Source organism: Lepus europaeus, chromosome 14 (genome assembly GCF_033115175.1).
Source record: "Lepus europaeus isolate LE1 chromosome 14, mLepTim1.pri, whole genome shotgun sequence".
Lineage (NCBI taxonomy): Eukaryota > Metazoa > Chordata > Mammalia > Lagomorpha > Leporidae > Lepus > Lepus europaeus.
In genome coordinates, this window is record NC_084840.1 from 50,507,251 (window position 1) to 50,520,822 (window position 13,572).

The window sequence follows — 13,572 nt, forward strand, 5'->3', positions numbered from 1 at the left end:
ACATGTAGAAGATTTCTATAATTCTGGGGGAAAATATAGATATTTAAATCTTTAAGAGTTTCTTATTTTTTTGAGAAATTGCTTACAGGTTATTTGATATTTTCCTGATAGAAGACTCTGAATGTTTCCAAACTATGTGTTGACACTGACCCATTTATTTCATCTTTACTATAGTTTACCTTCTTAAGAAGTTTAGACAACATAGCAAAAAAACCCAGAAATTAAGCATGAAGCAGACTTTTGGATTTCATTACTTTAACTGATTAACAGCTTTTCTCCAACCAACGAGGAAAAAGGAAGCAGTGGCTTCTTCCGCCTTTGAAATACTGTCCAGGAAAATCCTGAAGTGTTATCAGAATTTCAAGATGTTATCAGGGATGACCTTAGGTGTATGGAAGAACCTGAGGAAAGAAACTAAAATTTATTGAGCATACAGTACTACGTTTTATAGGCTTTGATTTTTTTTAAATATACACATTGGTGACTTTGTTGTATCTTTACAATAGCCCTTCCAGGTGTGGAGATTATCCCCATTCCCCATATGAGCAGACTAAGCACAGACATGTAAATAAGTTGTTTACAATCTCTCGGGTATGAACTGACAGAATCAGGATCCAATCTTTCAAGTTGCTGTAAGGCCTTTTGTCTGGATGTCAAACTGGCAAACTTCATACGTGGTAGAAGAGAGGAGTGATGTGTAGAGTAACTCTGGGCTTGTCTGCAAACATCCTCAGCTCCAACGTGACTGCTGTGTAACCTCAGGAAGGCGGGACTGCAGTGTGATTGTAAATGAGAAAACTGATTTTAATACGTCAGTTTCATCTTGCCGGAAGACAGACAGCTAACAGAGAGAACTGTTCAGCATGGAGCTGTGCACGGAAGGTGGAGGAGGACACATGCATTGTTCATGCTGTCGGGAACCAGGATAGGGTAGTGATAGGCAGCAGATACTTGTCCTGCTTGGTGGGCAGCCAGCTCTGTACGGTGCAGACATTTGCTCCCACTGTTATGAATGAAACGAGCAGCTGTATGATCACCTGAATGCTAAGGGAAGGCGGAGGACAAGTAGCTGGGAGCATAGGTTCTCCCTAGGGAAACATGGGCGTGTGACCACTGATCTATCTTCACAGCCACCCTGCAAGGGAAACAATACAATGAACTTTCCCCAGGTGAGAAAACTGAGGGTGAGAGAAGTTATTAACATTATACTTAGCGAAATGAGCCAGTCCCAAAGGGGAAAATACCATAGGTTCTCCCTGAATGGTGATAACTAACAGAGCACCTAAAAGGCAGTCTCTAGAAGTGAGATTGACACTTTGGGAAGCAATGACTTGAACAGCCCTTGTCTTGACTGTCAAGGGACAGTTGTTGTTTCTTAATGGAGAATGGGACTGGGAATGGGACAGGGAGGAGGAGGTGTGGTGGGGCTGGAGGGTGTGATGGGAAGAATCACTATATTCCTAATGTTGTACTTGTCAAATTTGTACTCATTAAATAAATAGTTTCTTGGGGGGGGGGGATTATTCATTGGCAGTCCAAGAACCATGATGGGTAGAAGGGAATTTGAACCCAGTCTAACTTCAGAGCTCTTTGATATCATTGCTCTAGCTTCTGAAAATCTTGTTACTCTGAGGTTGTTGAAAATCATTTCCCTTCTCTTCTCTTCTTTGTAATAGGATTTATTTATTTGTTTATCCAAAAGGCAGAGCTACGAGAGAGAGAAAGGAAGACACACACACAAAGAGAGAGAGAGAAAGAGTGGGCTTCCATCCCCTGGTTCACTCCAAGATAACCACAACAGCAGAGCTGGGTCAAGCTAAAGCCAGGAGCTAGGAACTGCATTTGAGTCTGTGTCTCCCACATGGGTGGTGGGTGCCCAAATACTTGGGCCATCTTCTACTGCCTTCCCAGGCACATTAGTAGGAAGCTGGATGAAAGCAGAGCAGCTGGGACTTGAACCCACACTTAGATTTGGGATGTAGGCTTCACAAGTGGAAGCTTAACCCACTGTGCCACAATGGTCTGACCTTATTTTTCCTTTTGGTGTTGAGTTGACTATAGAGGTGGGCTCTGATGGGTGACTTGAGTTCCATGGAGAGGGGTAATGTCACGGTTTGCTGGCCAGGGTGTGTCTAATGGGGGATTTCGCCTTCTCTGATGCTCTTTTACCCCTGGATCCTGGGGCACACTCACCTGCTGGTGAGCACTGTCTTAGACTACAGGAGTGATTTCCCTTGTTTGGTGTCTGACTGCTCCAGTTACCTAACTCCATGCTGATCCATGCCAGTCCATGATATCTAAGCGTGAGTCATTGTGATGCCCCAAATTCTTTCCCTCTGAGGAGCAGTAGTACTTCTGGCTCCATGCCTCTTCTGGAAGATGGCTTTGATCTGAGAATTTATGTGATATCTATCTGAGAGAAGTGACTGGTAGGTACACTAGCATCTCATTTTAATAATTCACAAATAATAAAATATACCACTTTGGGTACAAAAGTTGTCCAAAGGAGTTCAGTAAAGATGTGTAGTTACTTTACACTGTGGAGGAACATAATGATAGAACCAAAGCACACTTCAGATATTTAAACATGGAAACATTCCTGGACACTTAATCTGAACAGGAAAATGTACTGCTTTGTTCAAGATGATTCCATAGTGAAGAAGCATTATGGAGGCCAGAAGAGGCAAGATTTTGTTATGATTTGTGCATGCAATTTGCATTTAAATGAGTTCTTGAAAACAGGCTGTTCTCAGAACATCCTCATATTCCCCTCTACAGTCTTCTGTAAGACTGTTTAAATAAACACTGCATTCACTGGTAGTGCAAAGGTTGACTTCAGGCAGTCCAACCCCTGACCAGTTATCAACTTCAAATGCTAATAGTGTTTGACGTAATCACCCAGAATTCAGCTTCCTATATGGAGACAAGGCCTCTTCAAACTTGGAAGTTACAGGTAATGCCTCAGTATGAAGTAAGGCTTGAGATGTTTTATGAAAAAAATCCTTGAGTGAAGACAGAGACAATTTTATTTATCATCAGTGTTTGCCTGCATCTTAGAGCCAGTTAAGTTACAGCTCACGCCCGCATTCTGTGCATAAAGCAGTACATTTTTCTAACATACAATGGCAGGGAGTGCAGGTCATTGTAACATGAGCCATATAATACTGATTTCCTTCTTATTTCTGTGCATCAACTTCCACTAAATGTAGCAGGAGGGGGGACAGACCTGAATTTCCCCTCTTTTTCTGAAGGACCATAAAACAGGACATTTGCAATGCAATAATTGTATAACTTCTTAAGATCAAGCATTTAAGTGGCACAAACCTTTGATGTGGGATTAAATTCTGAGTATTATAAAGTTTTAGTACAAAGTAGGGACATACTTGAAGGATGCTCCAGTCTCCGGGGTACTACTATGTGTGAAATGCTGACACTTTGCAATCACTTTTTAATAAACGTATCTCAAAATTGTCATGCAAAGTGGGGCTCTTGGAAAGCCATGAAAATAAGCCCATGCATAAAATATGGCATTAAAAAGGTAACTGCAAACCTTCCAGATGGACTAGTGAAAAAAAAGCTATCTTTTGTTTGGGTGGATGCAAGAGTTTGCAGCTCTTTGTTGCAAAAAATAAGGGCAGAAACTTAAGTTGTTTAGTTGTTTTGAAATAATAGCTACAGAGGAGGGCTCCTTCTGGTTCATCCATATTTTATTAGGGCAGCAGTTAAAAGATTCATTAGAGACACCCATCTGTGGCTAGCAGCACCCTTGAGGGGTGTTCAAATGGTGATCACATTTTGAATAGCAGTTTATATGAGGAGAAAAAGACAATCATTTATGAGAATTAATAGTGTAGTGGAGAGAGGCTGTTCAATGCATTTCAAAGCATACCCATCCATGTCGTTTATGAATCTCTGGTTGTTGAATTCCCCGGCCACCCACTTCAGCTGGGCAAAGGAACTGTCAGTACAAAAAAGAAAAAAGTGCAGACAGTTGGATCAGTGAGTTGGGAATGTATTATTTGATGGAGAACACAAGTTATGTGTCTACAACCTGATCACATGTTGGACACTGTGTGAGTGTATGTGTGTGTGTACGTGTGTGTATATGTACGTGTGTGTGTATGTAGATTGTGTTGGACCCTAGGAGCCTCATCAGTATAGAAAAAGGCTCATGGTCAAAGTTGAAGCTACTTTGGTTGACCTTTGCCTTGAACTCTGCCACCATGGTAGTCTTTTGGCGGTACCTTTGATTTAAGTGGATATGCTTTTCTTTATGAATGAATTGCAAGCAGCATTAGCTATTGAATGCTGATGGAGGGGAGAAGACATCTTCATTCTACTCTCCCAGACTTCACAGCTAAGTCTAAAAAACAAACGCAATAGATCTGATAAACAGGAGAAAAGGTGTACACATTTATTATTATTATTTAAAGATTTATTTATTTGAAAGAGTTACACAGAAAGAGAAGGAGAGGGAGAGGGAGAGGGAGAGAGAGAGAGAGAGAGAGAGAGAGAGAGGTCTTCCATCTGCTGGCTCACTCTCCAGATGGCTGCAATGGCTGGAGCTGCTCTGATCCGAAGCCAGGAGTCAGGAGCTTCCTCCGGGTCTCCCACACAGCTGCAGCGGCCCAAGGCCTTGGGCCATCTCCCCTGCTTTCCCAGGCCATAGCAGAGAGCTGGATTGGAAATGGAACAACCAGGACTGGATCCTGCGTCCATATGGGGCACTGCAGGCAACAGCTTTTCCCGCTATGCCACAGCATCAGCCCCATACATGTTTTTTAAATAAAACCTTTCTTCTGGAATAATTGTAGTTTTTATAAATTTGAAAAAATACTACAAAATTTCCCTCACCCAATTTTCTCTAACGCTAATAGTTTATATATAATCTCGCATTTATTCAGACTCAAAAGTTAGCATTGGCATAATGAACTAAACTACAGATTTTATTTGGATTGCACCAGTGTTTCCCACCAACATCCTCTTCTCATTTTAGGATCCCACTGCTGCATGTTACATGTATGGTCCTTGATCATTCAACACAAACTGGGCTGAATATTGAACTACCTGTAGGGCCAGTTCTCCTCACCACCAATTAGGGAAGTGGGATTGTGACTGCAGTTGAAGCCTGATGGAAATCCTATTTGAGGTAGAATGCTTAGGACATACAGAGGGAGATAAATTTTAAATGCTTTCTCTACTTGTAGCCATTAGTCACCAAGTTAGTTTTATTTTGTTAATTTCAAGAGATAAAAAAGGTTGGTAGAAAGAGAAAATTCTACAGAGAAACAACCTCTGCATTGTTAGGAACTTTACAAAAACCATGTGTTTTGCCTGATCTGTGGTAACTACTGTAGAGTAACAACAATGTAATAATAGAAGTGAATTTGAGATTTTGAGATTCGATGATTATTTAGAACCCTTATCTCTACTGTTGAGGGACGATGTTTTTTATTTTTCTGATTACTATCTGTTGAACTCACTACTAAGTGTGGGGTTGATGAGTATAAAGTAAACTGAAAGTAGATCATTGTAAAAATTAAGAGAGGGAATAAGAGAGGATGGCGGTGGAAGGGTGGGAGCATGGGCGGGAGTCAGGGTTGAGTGGGATGTACCACTACATTCCTAAATCTGTATATATGAAATATATAAAATCTGTATAACTTAAGTAAAAGTTTAAAAAATAAAAAATAACCAAATAACAATAAATAAAATTTAAAATGCAGTTGAATCTCAAGTGTACTAGGGGTTAAGTGGGACTTTCTCTTAAAACAATTTCCTATCAGCAGTAGTGGCAGAGCAGCAGCTCTTGTACATGTGCCTGGCAACCAGCTGTGAGTAAGCAACCAGGTGAAATGATCAGGGGCTGTGGCTGGTGGCTCTCGTACATGTGTATGATCCAGGGATTCTACCAGAGGGAAAAATCCACATCCCCTACTGACTTTGAGTCTGGTGGGGAGGATTGACAGGGGGCTGGGAACCCACATAGGACTGTGAGCTGATCCAGCCTCTCAATATATCACTGGCTTCAGGGTTCAGACTGCCTAAGTGGGGTTTCCACAGGCAACTGACTCTGGGAACATCTGCCTCTTGGTGGACAGGACTGGCTAGCAGGGGGGAGTGGATTCTCTGCACCCTGAGACTGTGAGAGCTTTGTGGGCTGACTTTGGGAACTCTGATTGCACAGGAGAGTGCAGGGTATAGCAAGGTCTCTGGGCAAGCAATGTGAACAGCTCCACATACCCAGAGCTCCCTGATTGCCTGCAGTGGGTCATTGCAGTGGGATCTGTGCTCACACTGAGACCTGCACACATCCTTTATGTGGTTCCTGTGGCAGCATACACGTGTATTACACCCACTGTGGGATAACACTTGGGGGCATCAATCACGTTGGAAGAAAGGAGGTGAGGGTGTGATTATGCCAACAAAGGTCATCATACCCTCTTTCTGCTAAAAAGAGCTCTACCATCCCCAACTTGAGTGACACCTGGATACTTGCTCCACACTGGAGCACTCCAGAGCTCCCTGGCCATATCCAGCACACACTTCAGGGTATTCACTGAAAGAGCAGACATTCCACTAAGCCACACAGGCATAGTTCAGACATAAAAGCCATCAGAGCACCGCACTGATCCGATGGCAGGAGCCAGGTGCTTCTCCTGGTCTCCCATGGGGTGCAGGGCCCAAGCACTTGGGCCATCCTCCACTGCACTCCCTGGCCACAGCAGAGAGCTTGTCTGGAAGAGGGGCAACTGGGACAGAATCTGGCTCCCCGACCGGGACTAGAACCCGGTGTGCTGGCGCCGCAAGGCATTTCAACTGAAGGCTAAAAGCTAAACAAAGACCAGCGCAGCACGCCGGCCGCAGCAGCCATTGGAGGGTGAACCAACGGCAAAAGGAAGACCTTTCTCTCTGTCTCTCTCTCTCACTGTCCACTCTGCCTGTAAAAAAAAAGAAGAAGAAGAAGAAGAAGAAGAAGAAGAAGAAGAAGAAGAAGAAGAAGAAGAAGAGTAATGGGATCAGGCCTGTATTTATTTATTTATTTATTTTTAAAGATTTATTTTATTTATTTGAAGGAGTTAGAGAGAGAGAGAGGTCTTCTATCCACTGGTTCACTGCCCAGATGGCCACAACAGCTGGAGCTGAGCCGATCTGAAGTCAGGAGCCAGGAGATTCTTCCAGGTCTCCCACGTGGGTTCAGGGCCCCAAGGAGTTGGACCATCTTCCACTGCTTTCCCAGGCCATAGCAGAAAGCTGGATTGGAAGAGGAGTATCTGGGACTTAAACCAGCGCCCATATAGGATGCTCATGCTTCAGGCCAGGGCTTTAACTGTGCTACAGCACTGGCCCCAGGCCTGTATTTATGGTCTTGATCTTCTTTAGCTGAGTGACCCACAGATATGTTTGTGTCACTCATTATTGCAAAATGCAATGTGAACCTTTTACTGCTCGTAGAAATTAGATGTATTTGCTGCAGCCTTCACTCCTTTCTCAACAAACACAACACCATTCTTCCCTTTAATTCCATGATGTGGTTTTTGGCATGACATATAAGTTGAGGCATACTATGTAACTATGGAATTTTCTGCTTTGCTAAAAGCCCAGGTACTGCCAGATTAACCTACTGAGCTTGCCAGTTTATTCCATTAGCTTAATTTCGAATTGAATTCTCCTTACCCTATGATTCCAGTAACAGTTTTTGGGTGTGTGGTTGATATCTCCTGCTAGAGCTTAAGCATTTGGGGGTCAGGAGTGGTATCTTGTTCAAGTCTGCATCCCTGCAGAGCACCTAACATTCAGGACAGGTTAAATGACTTAGAGGAGATCATCTGGTCAGCCAGGAGTACATTCAGGTTTGGAGCAGATTGTGAGATGTCAGTATTTGTAATCGCTCCTCTGCCTATAGCACAGCTAAGAGGAGAAGATAGCCTTTGGTTTAGAGAACACCTCCAGGGGAACTCCTGTAATCTACCATGTGAGGTGACCTTGATCTACAGCCAGCTAACCATTGTGTACAACAATGTAATGGGTGTATGGGACATGGATAGCCTAGATAATAAAGATTTACATGCTGTTCAATGCAGAGCTAAAATAAATGATCAAATCTTAATTTGAGGCATGGTCTTGCATTCTGGTTTCAAATCGTTTGCTTTCCAGACTTGATCTGGGATACAAAGCGTTGATGTGCCCTAGGACACAAAGGGAGGATGCTAGAGGGCTTAGGGATTGCCAAGGTTGTGCCTCCAGTGTTCATGCTGACATGTTGACATAACTTACCACGGCGCCAGCTGATCTGCTACATTGAGGTTAAGGGAGCCACTGTGTTGATTTCTACACGTTCAATGCAGATGTTTCCAGGTGATTGTCAGAATTTTCATATGGGTTTGGCCCAGGGGCCATGGAGCCAGCATTTGTCTTTGACAGCTGCACCAGGAGATGGCTTCTACATAGCGGGGTGTTCTCCAAGCACAGTTCCAGTGGAGTCAGTGCTGTTTGCCTGTTCATGGTGCTGTTTTCTCTTTAATTCCCAGGCAGCTGGGATTACTTACCACCTGCATCATCTTTTCGGAGGCGGCGGCTGGCACGGAGGCCGGGCTACATGAGAAGCACAGCTGGGCCTGAGATCGGGTTCCTCTCTCCAGCAGTGGGCACACAGTACTGTGTCCTGGAAGGGGCAGGCAGCCAGGAGTCCCACAACTCAGAGTCCAGTGCTGAAAGCTGTGGCCAGCGGCGAAGCCCCAAGGTAGGGACTTCTGTTCCCCAGAGCACAACAGATCCTCCTGTGACCTCTCTGGACTGTGTAGGCGGGGCTGTGACCACTGCAAGAGGAACGTCAGCATGCTCTGGGATTCAGCTCAGAGCTGATAGGCTAACTGGGCCATGTGGCCCTGTGCACACTGGATGTCAGCAAGAATTTTCATCCATGGACTGTGCTGAGGCCCTGGGTCCCAGCCAGGATGCAGCCTGTGGTGAAGGCAGAAGGAGATCCCAAGATACAGGCTCTTTGGCACCAATAGAAGTGAGCAGGAACAACCACAGCCTCAGAAACAGCCTCAACGCCCCTTCAGCCATTCCTGGCTCTCAGGATGTCTTTGCCTCAAGCTTTAGTTTCATTCAGCAGTCGCTTGGCTTTGCTGGGGAACGTGGAGAAGCAGAAGGTTGCCTGCCATCCAGAGAGGCTGAGTCCCCTCATCAAAGTCCCCAGGAGATAGAACTCAAAGCCTCCAGCTTGGACACACCCCATGAGGACCCTCCATATCTCTCTCAGTGCTTTGGTCTTCCAGCCCCTGGGGGCTCTGCAGACTTGGCCCAGGTGGTGGGGAGCAGCCGCTGCCCAGAACATGAGATGCTTTCTTCAGTGGACATGGACCCTGGCTGCTCCTGTTGCCCAGCTCCCTCGCTGGCTGACTGTCATGGTGAAGAGCACAGTGGCTCAGTGAATGCCCACTGTTGGACGGCGCTGCTCAGCAAGTGGGAACCTGCACTGCTGGACTGCCTGTCAAGCAACCAGAGGAAGCTAGAGGTTGGTATTTCCCCCACCCACAGTTGTCATTCAATTAGTACTGAACAGAGGGCAGGAACGGAGGGTGCTGGGCTAGGTCAAACTTCCCATGAAAGCTGTAACAACCCTTTAGTGGATGGCCACAGAAAGACATGTGCTCTTCTGTCTTGGTATGAACACAAATCTCTTTTGTGCAGCTTCTCTGCCGCTCAGATGCTCATATTTGCTTTCCATTGGCTTCAGGCTTCTCTATCCTGGAACTAGGTGACATGTGATTCACTTAGCTCAGCTGTGGTTTGAAAGAGGAAACCAGAGGGGACAGAGGAGATTGAACTGTCCAAGGTTTGTCAAGTGCTGAGAAATGTAAAAGTGGAGACATTTTGCTTCGGACCTATCCTGGTCTTCATTTGTGTGTACTCAATTCATCCCATGCCATCCTACTGCAGTGGGAGTGTCTTACAAAGTGCTGGGGACACTGTTTCTGGTTATTTCAATTCTCTGGTCCTCCATTGACTTATTTAGAGATAAGAACACTTCATAGGATTGTTTCGTGTCATGGATAAGACTGTCAGCACTTTGGAAGTTAGAACAAGCTAGATACAAACAAGCCCTAGCTCGATACAAACAAGCCCTAACTGGATATAGCAAGCCCTAGCCATTTTCCATACAAGTAACTGAGATTTATGGACAAGCAGGAGTGGGTAGGGTTGTTCTATCACAGATAGAAAATAATCCAAGTAGAAATAATCTATGAGTAACTATCAGGCAGTACCACACATCCAGTTAAAAACTATGTATTCACTCTGGTGTGTTGTTTGTATGTGTGCATGTGCAACCTCTGAGTAGGCAAATAGAACTTCCACTCATCAGACATTTGATAGGGAGATCCAGAAATGGTGGAAGTTCATGTTCATTCTCCAATCAAGTCTCATATGATTTCAATTTTTTACCTGTATCCTGATGTTCCTGGTCCCCCTATCACTGTTTGTCCTTTTCTAGCTCTCAAAGACCACAACTCAGCCCTCTGATTTATGACTCAAGGAAGTAGTGAAACCAGAGACACGGACCTCTAATCTGGGTAAAGCATGGAATCCTTGAGTTAGACACATCCACAACCCATGTCACTGTCTTCCTGGCCCAACTCGGTTCTAAGTCCTTTACACTCATCAATATTTTCTGATTTGAATGTTTAGAGTCCATCTCATTCCATAGGCCAGCAACCATCTTCCACATTCTTCCTCGCCTCACTCCCCATATCCAGACTATCTCAAACTCTTTTGGCCCACCCCATGTACTCTGGCCATGTACTCTGTCCTGGCTCAGCTCATGGTTATCTTTGCCCAGATTTTGCAAGCAATTATTAATGTGATTGACTTCCTCTGATGCCTCTTTTCTCCAGTTCATCACCTGCACAAACAATGCAAATATTTTCTGGAAAAACTGGTGTAATAATGTTATTCTTTAGCATTTAAACCTTGTTATCTCCTTGCTAGTCTCAGAACAGCACCTGAATCCCATATCTTGCTAATCCAGCCCTTTCCCATTGTTCTTTACCTGCCTCAACAACTCAATCCTGCTGGCCTCAACCATGTAGTCCTGAAAACAGCAAGGAAACCTATGCCTTTGTTTGCAGTTTTCCTTCTTTCTGTAGTGATATGAACACTTTTTCACTGCTTATCCCATCTGGTGCACTTCTGAAGGCATTTGCTTATGAGACAGTTCCTAGCCTTCTGTACCAAATGAATCTGTCCTTACATTTATTCCTATAGCATGTTGGGCATGCTTCATTATAGCCCTTAGCATTTTCAATAAGCATTTGTTTATGAGTGCAAATTCCTCTTGCAACCTTGAGTTCATTCAGGATAGTCACTTCCTTTAGACATTCTGGGATCCTGGTGCCTAGTACACTTAAGGACCTTCAGCAGGTGCTTGATTACTATTACATCTTGTTAAGATGGATCACAGGGCTGGTGCCATGGCTCAATAAGCTAATTCTCTGCCTGCGGCGCCGGCACACCGGGTTCTAGTCCCGGTTGGGGCGCCAGATTCTGTCCCGGTCGCCCCTCTTCCAGGCCAGCTCTCTGGTATGGCCCGGGAGTGTAGTGGAGGATGGCCCAAGTCCTTGGACCCTGCACCCCATGGGAGACCAGGAGAAGCACCTGGCTTCTGGCTTCGGATCAGCGTGATGCACCGGCCATGGCGGCCATTGGAGGGTGAACCACGGCAAAAAGGAAGACCTTTCTCTCTGTCTCTCTCACTGTCCACTCTGCCTGTCAAAAAAAAAAAAAAAAGATGGATCACAGACATGTAATTGACTTATTTAATAGTTTGTCCATGGCAGAAGAAGAGAATTTGAGAGGCAGACACACTCATGCACAAAGGCAGTTTCCAATTCTTAAGTGTTAATTTTCAAAAATCTGTTTCAGAAATCTTTATAAAAATCCTTTGCAACCCATCTGCATTTCTAAATCTCCAAATTAAAAAGCTTTTATGAAGGCTGGCTTTCCTCCACCCTAAAGTAACCAAGCAGAGACTTGCCTTGAGGACAATTCAGCTGCACTCAATAAGATTGGGCTCCCTGTGTTCTGGGAACACCAGTAGTTTCATCCTTACCTTTGATTCTTTTTACCTGGATATAGATCACAGCCTCCTGAAAACCTAGAACTTTTCACAAATTGGGATCTGTGAAACCCCCGAGCAAATATAGTTTTCTGGGGCCAAACCATGTCACAATTTCCCATGCCAGTTCTCTGAGATCCTGGTAGCTGAAATTCCAGGGTACTTAACTTGATTTACCTTTTGAAATTCATAAGTTTTAGATTTAGAATGAAAAAAAATCAATCCTTAATATGCCCTTTCCTTTCTCTTTTATTACCTGAACTCAGCTACTAAAAGAAAATAACAGATGATAGCTTAATAGAAAATTGTTTTTTGAAAGAAAGGCATGGTTGCTGCTGGTTCACTGGTGGGACTTGCATGCTTAGCACATCCTTCACTCCTGGAATTGTTGAGCAGTAGCCCTGCAGCTAGGGAACTCCTGTTGGGTCCTGTGAACTGTCCCCACAGGACTCTGTAGCATGAGTTTCCCCTTCCCTTGCCTTATGCAATTTGATTAATTGCACTGTGCCTCAAGATGATCCTATACGAAATGGAGATGACAACAGTACCTATCTCATTAGTTTGAAGGTTACACGTTCAGACATGCAAAATGCTTCAGACAGAGTCTGACCCCAAGCAAGTACTCACAACATTGCCTCACTAAGGAAAATGCTTCATTTAGGAAAGTTTCTGGTATTTCTTTTGATTCAGCCATAGGTAAGTGTTTAATAATATCATCATTTGAGTATGGTAATGGTAATGTTAAAGCTTTATCTGGGGACTGGCACTGTGGCACAGGTTAATCCTCTGCCTGTGGCACCATCATCCTATATGGGCGCCAAGTCTAGTCCCAGCTGCTTCTCTTCCAGTGCAGCTCTCTGCTGTGGCCTGGCAAAGCAGAAGATGGCCCAAGCACTTGGACCCCTGCACTCACGTGGGAGGCTCAGAAGAAGCTCCTGGCTTCTGACTTTGGATCAGCTTTGCTGCGGCCATTGCAACCATTTGGGGAAGAAGACCTTTCTCTCTGTCTCCTTCTCTCACTATAACTCTACCTCTCAGATAAATAAATAAAATCAAAATAAATAAATAAATAAATAAAATCTTTAAAAAAGCTTTATCTGGCAATCAAACCAGTCTCACAGCCTTTCTTCTATTCCCTAATGTATAGAACTAACTTACTGCTCAGATTTAATGTCATAGTACAGAGCAATTCAAGGAAAACAGGTGGATATGATTATACATAGAAAGTATTTACTGATGCCTATTAGTACAATGTGGTCTGCTAGGCTTTGTTAAGGATAGTGTCAAGAATAGACCAGCAATAAATGGCAATATTATACAGAGGCTCAACACAACACAACTCTATTTCTTGCTATGTTTCATGTTCTAAATCAGTTTGGAGAAGTTCTGCTCCATAGAGTGGCTCAGGAACATAGCCTTCACCATCTGAACACATGGCCCCTTAGTCTCTG

General features: G+C 44.1%; 1 protein-coding gene across 1 annotated transcript in view; it reads left to right on the forward strand.

Annotated features, from left to right (window-relative positions):
* The first annotated feature begins 2,135 nt into the window (after window positions 1-2,135).
* The window catches only part of DISC1 (DISC1 scaffold protein), a 323,271-nt gene continuing 311,834 nt past the window's right edge, over window positions 2,136-13,572 (forward strand). The window contains exons 1-2 of the mRNA XM_062210776.1: window positions 2,136-2,199; window positions 8,532-9,523. Coding sequence (XP_062066760.1) covers window positions 2,136-2,199; window positions 8,532-9,523 — 1,056 coding nt within the window. The remainder of the gene's footprint in view (window positions 2,200-8,531; window positions 9,524-13,572) is intronic.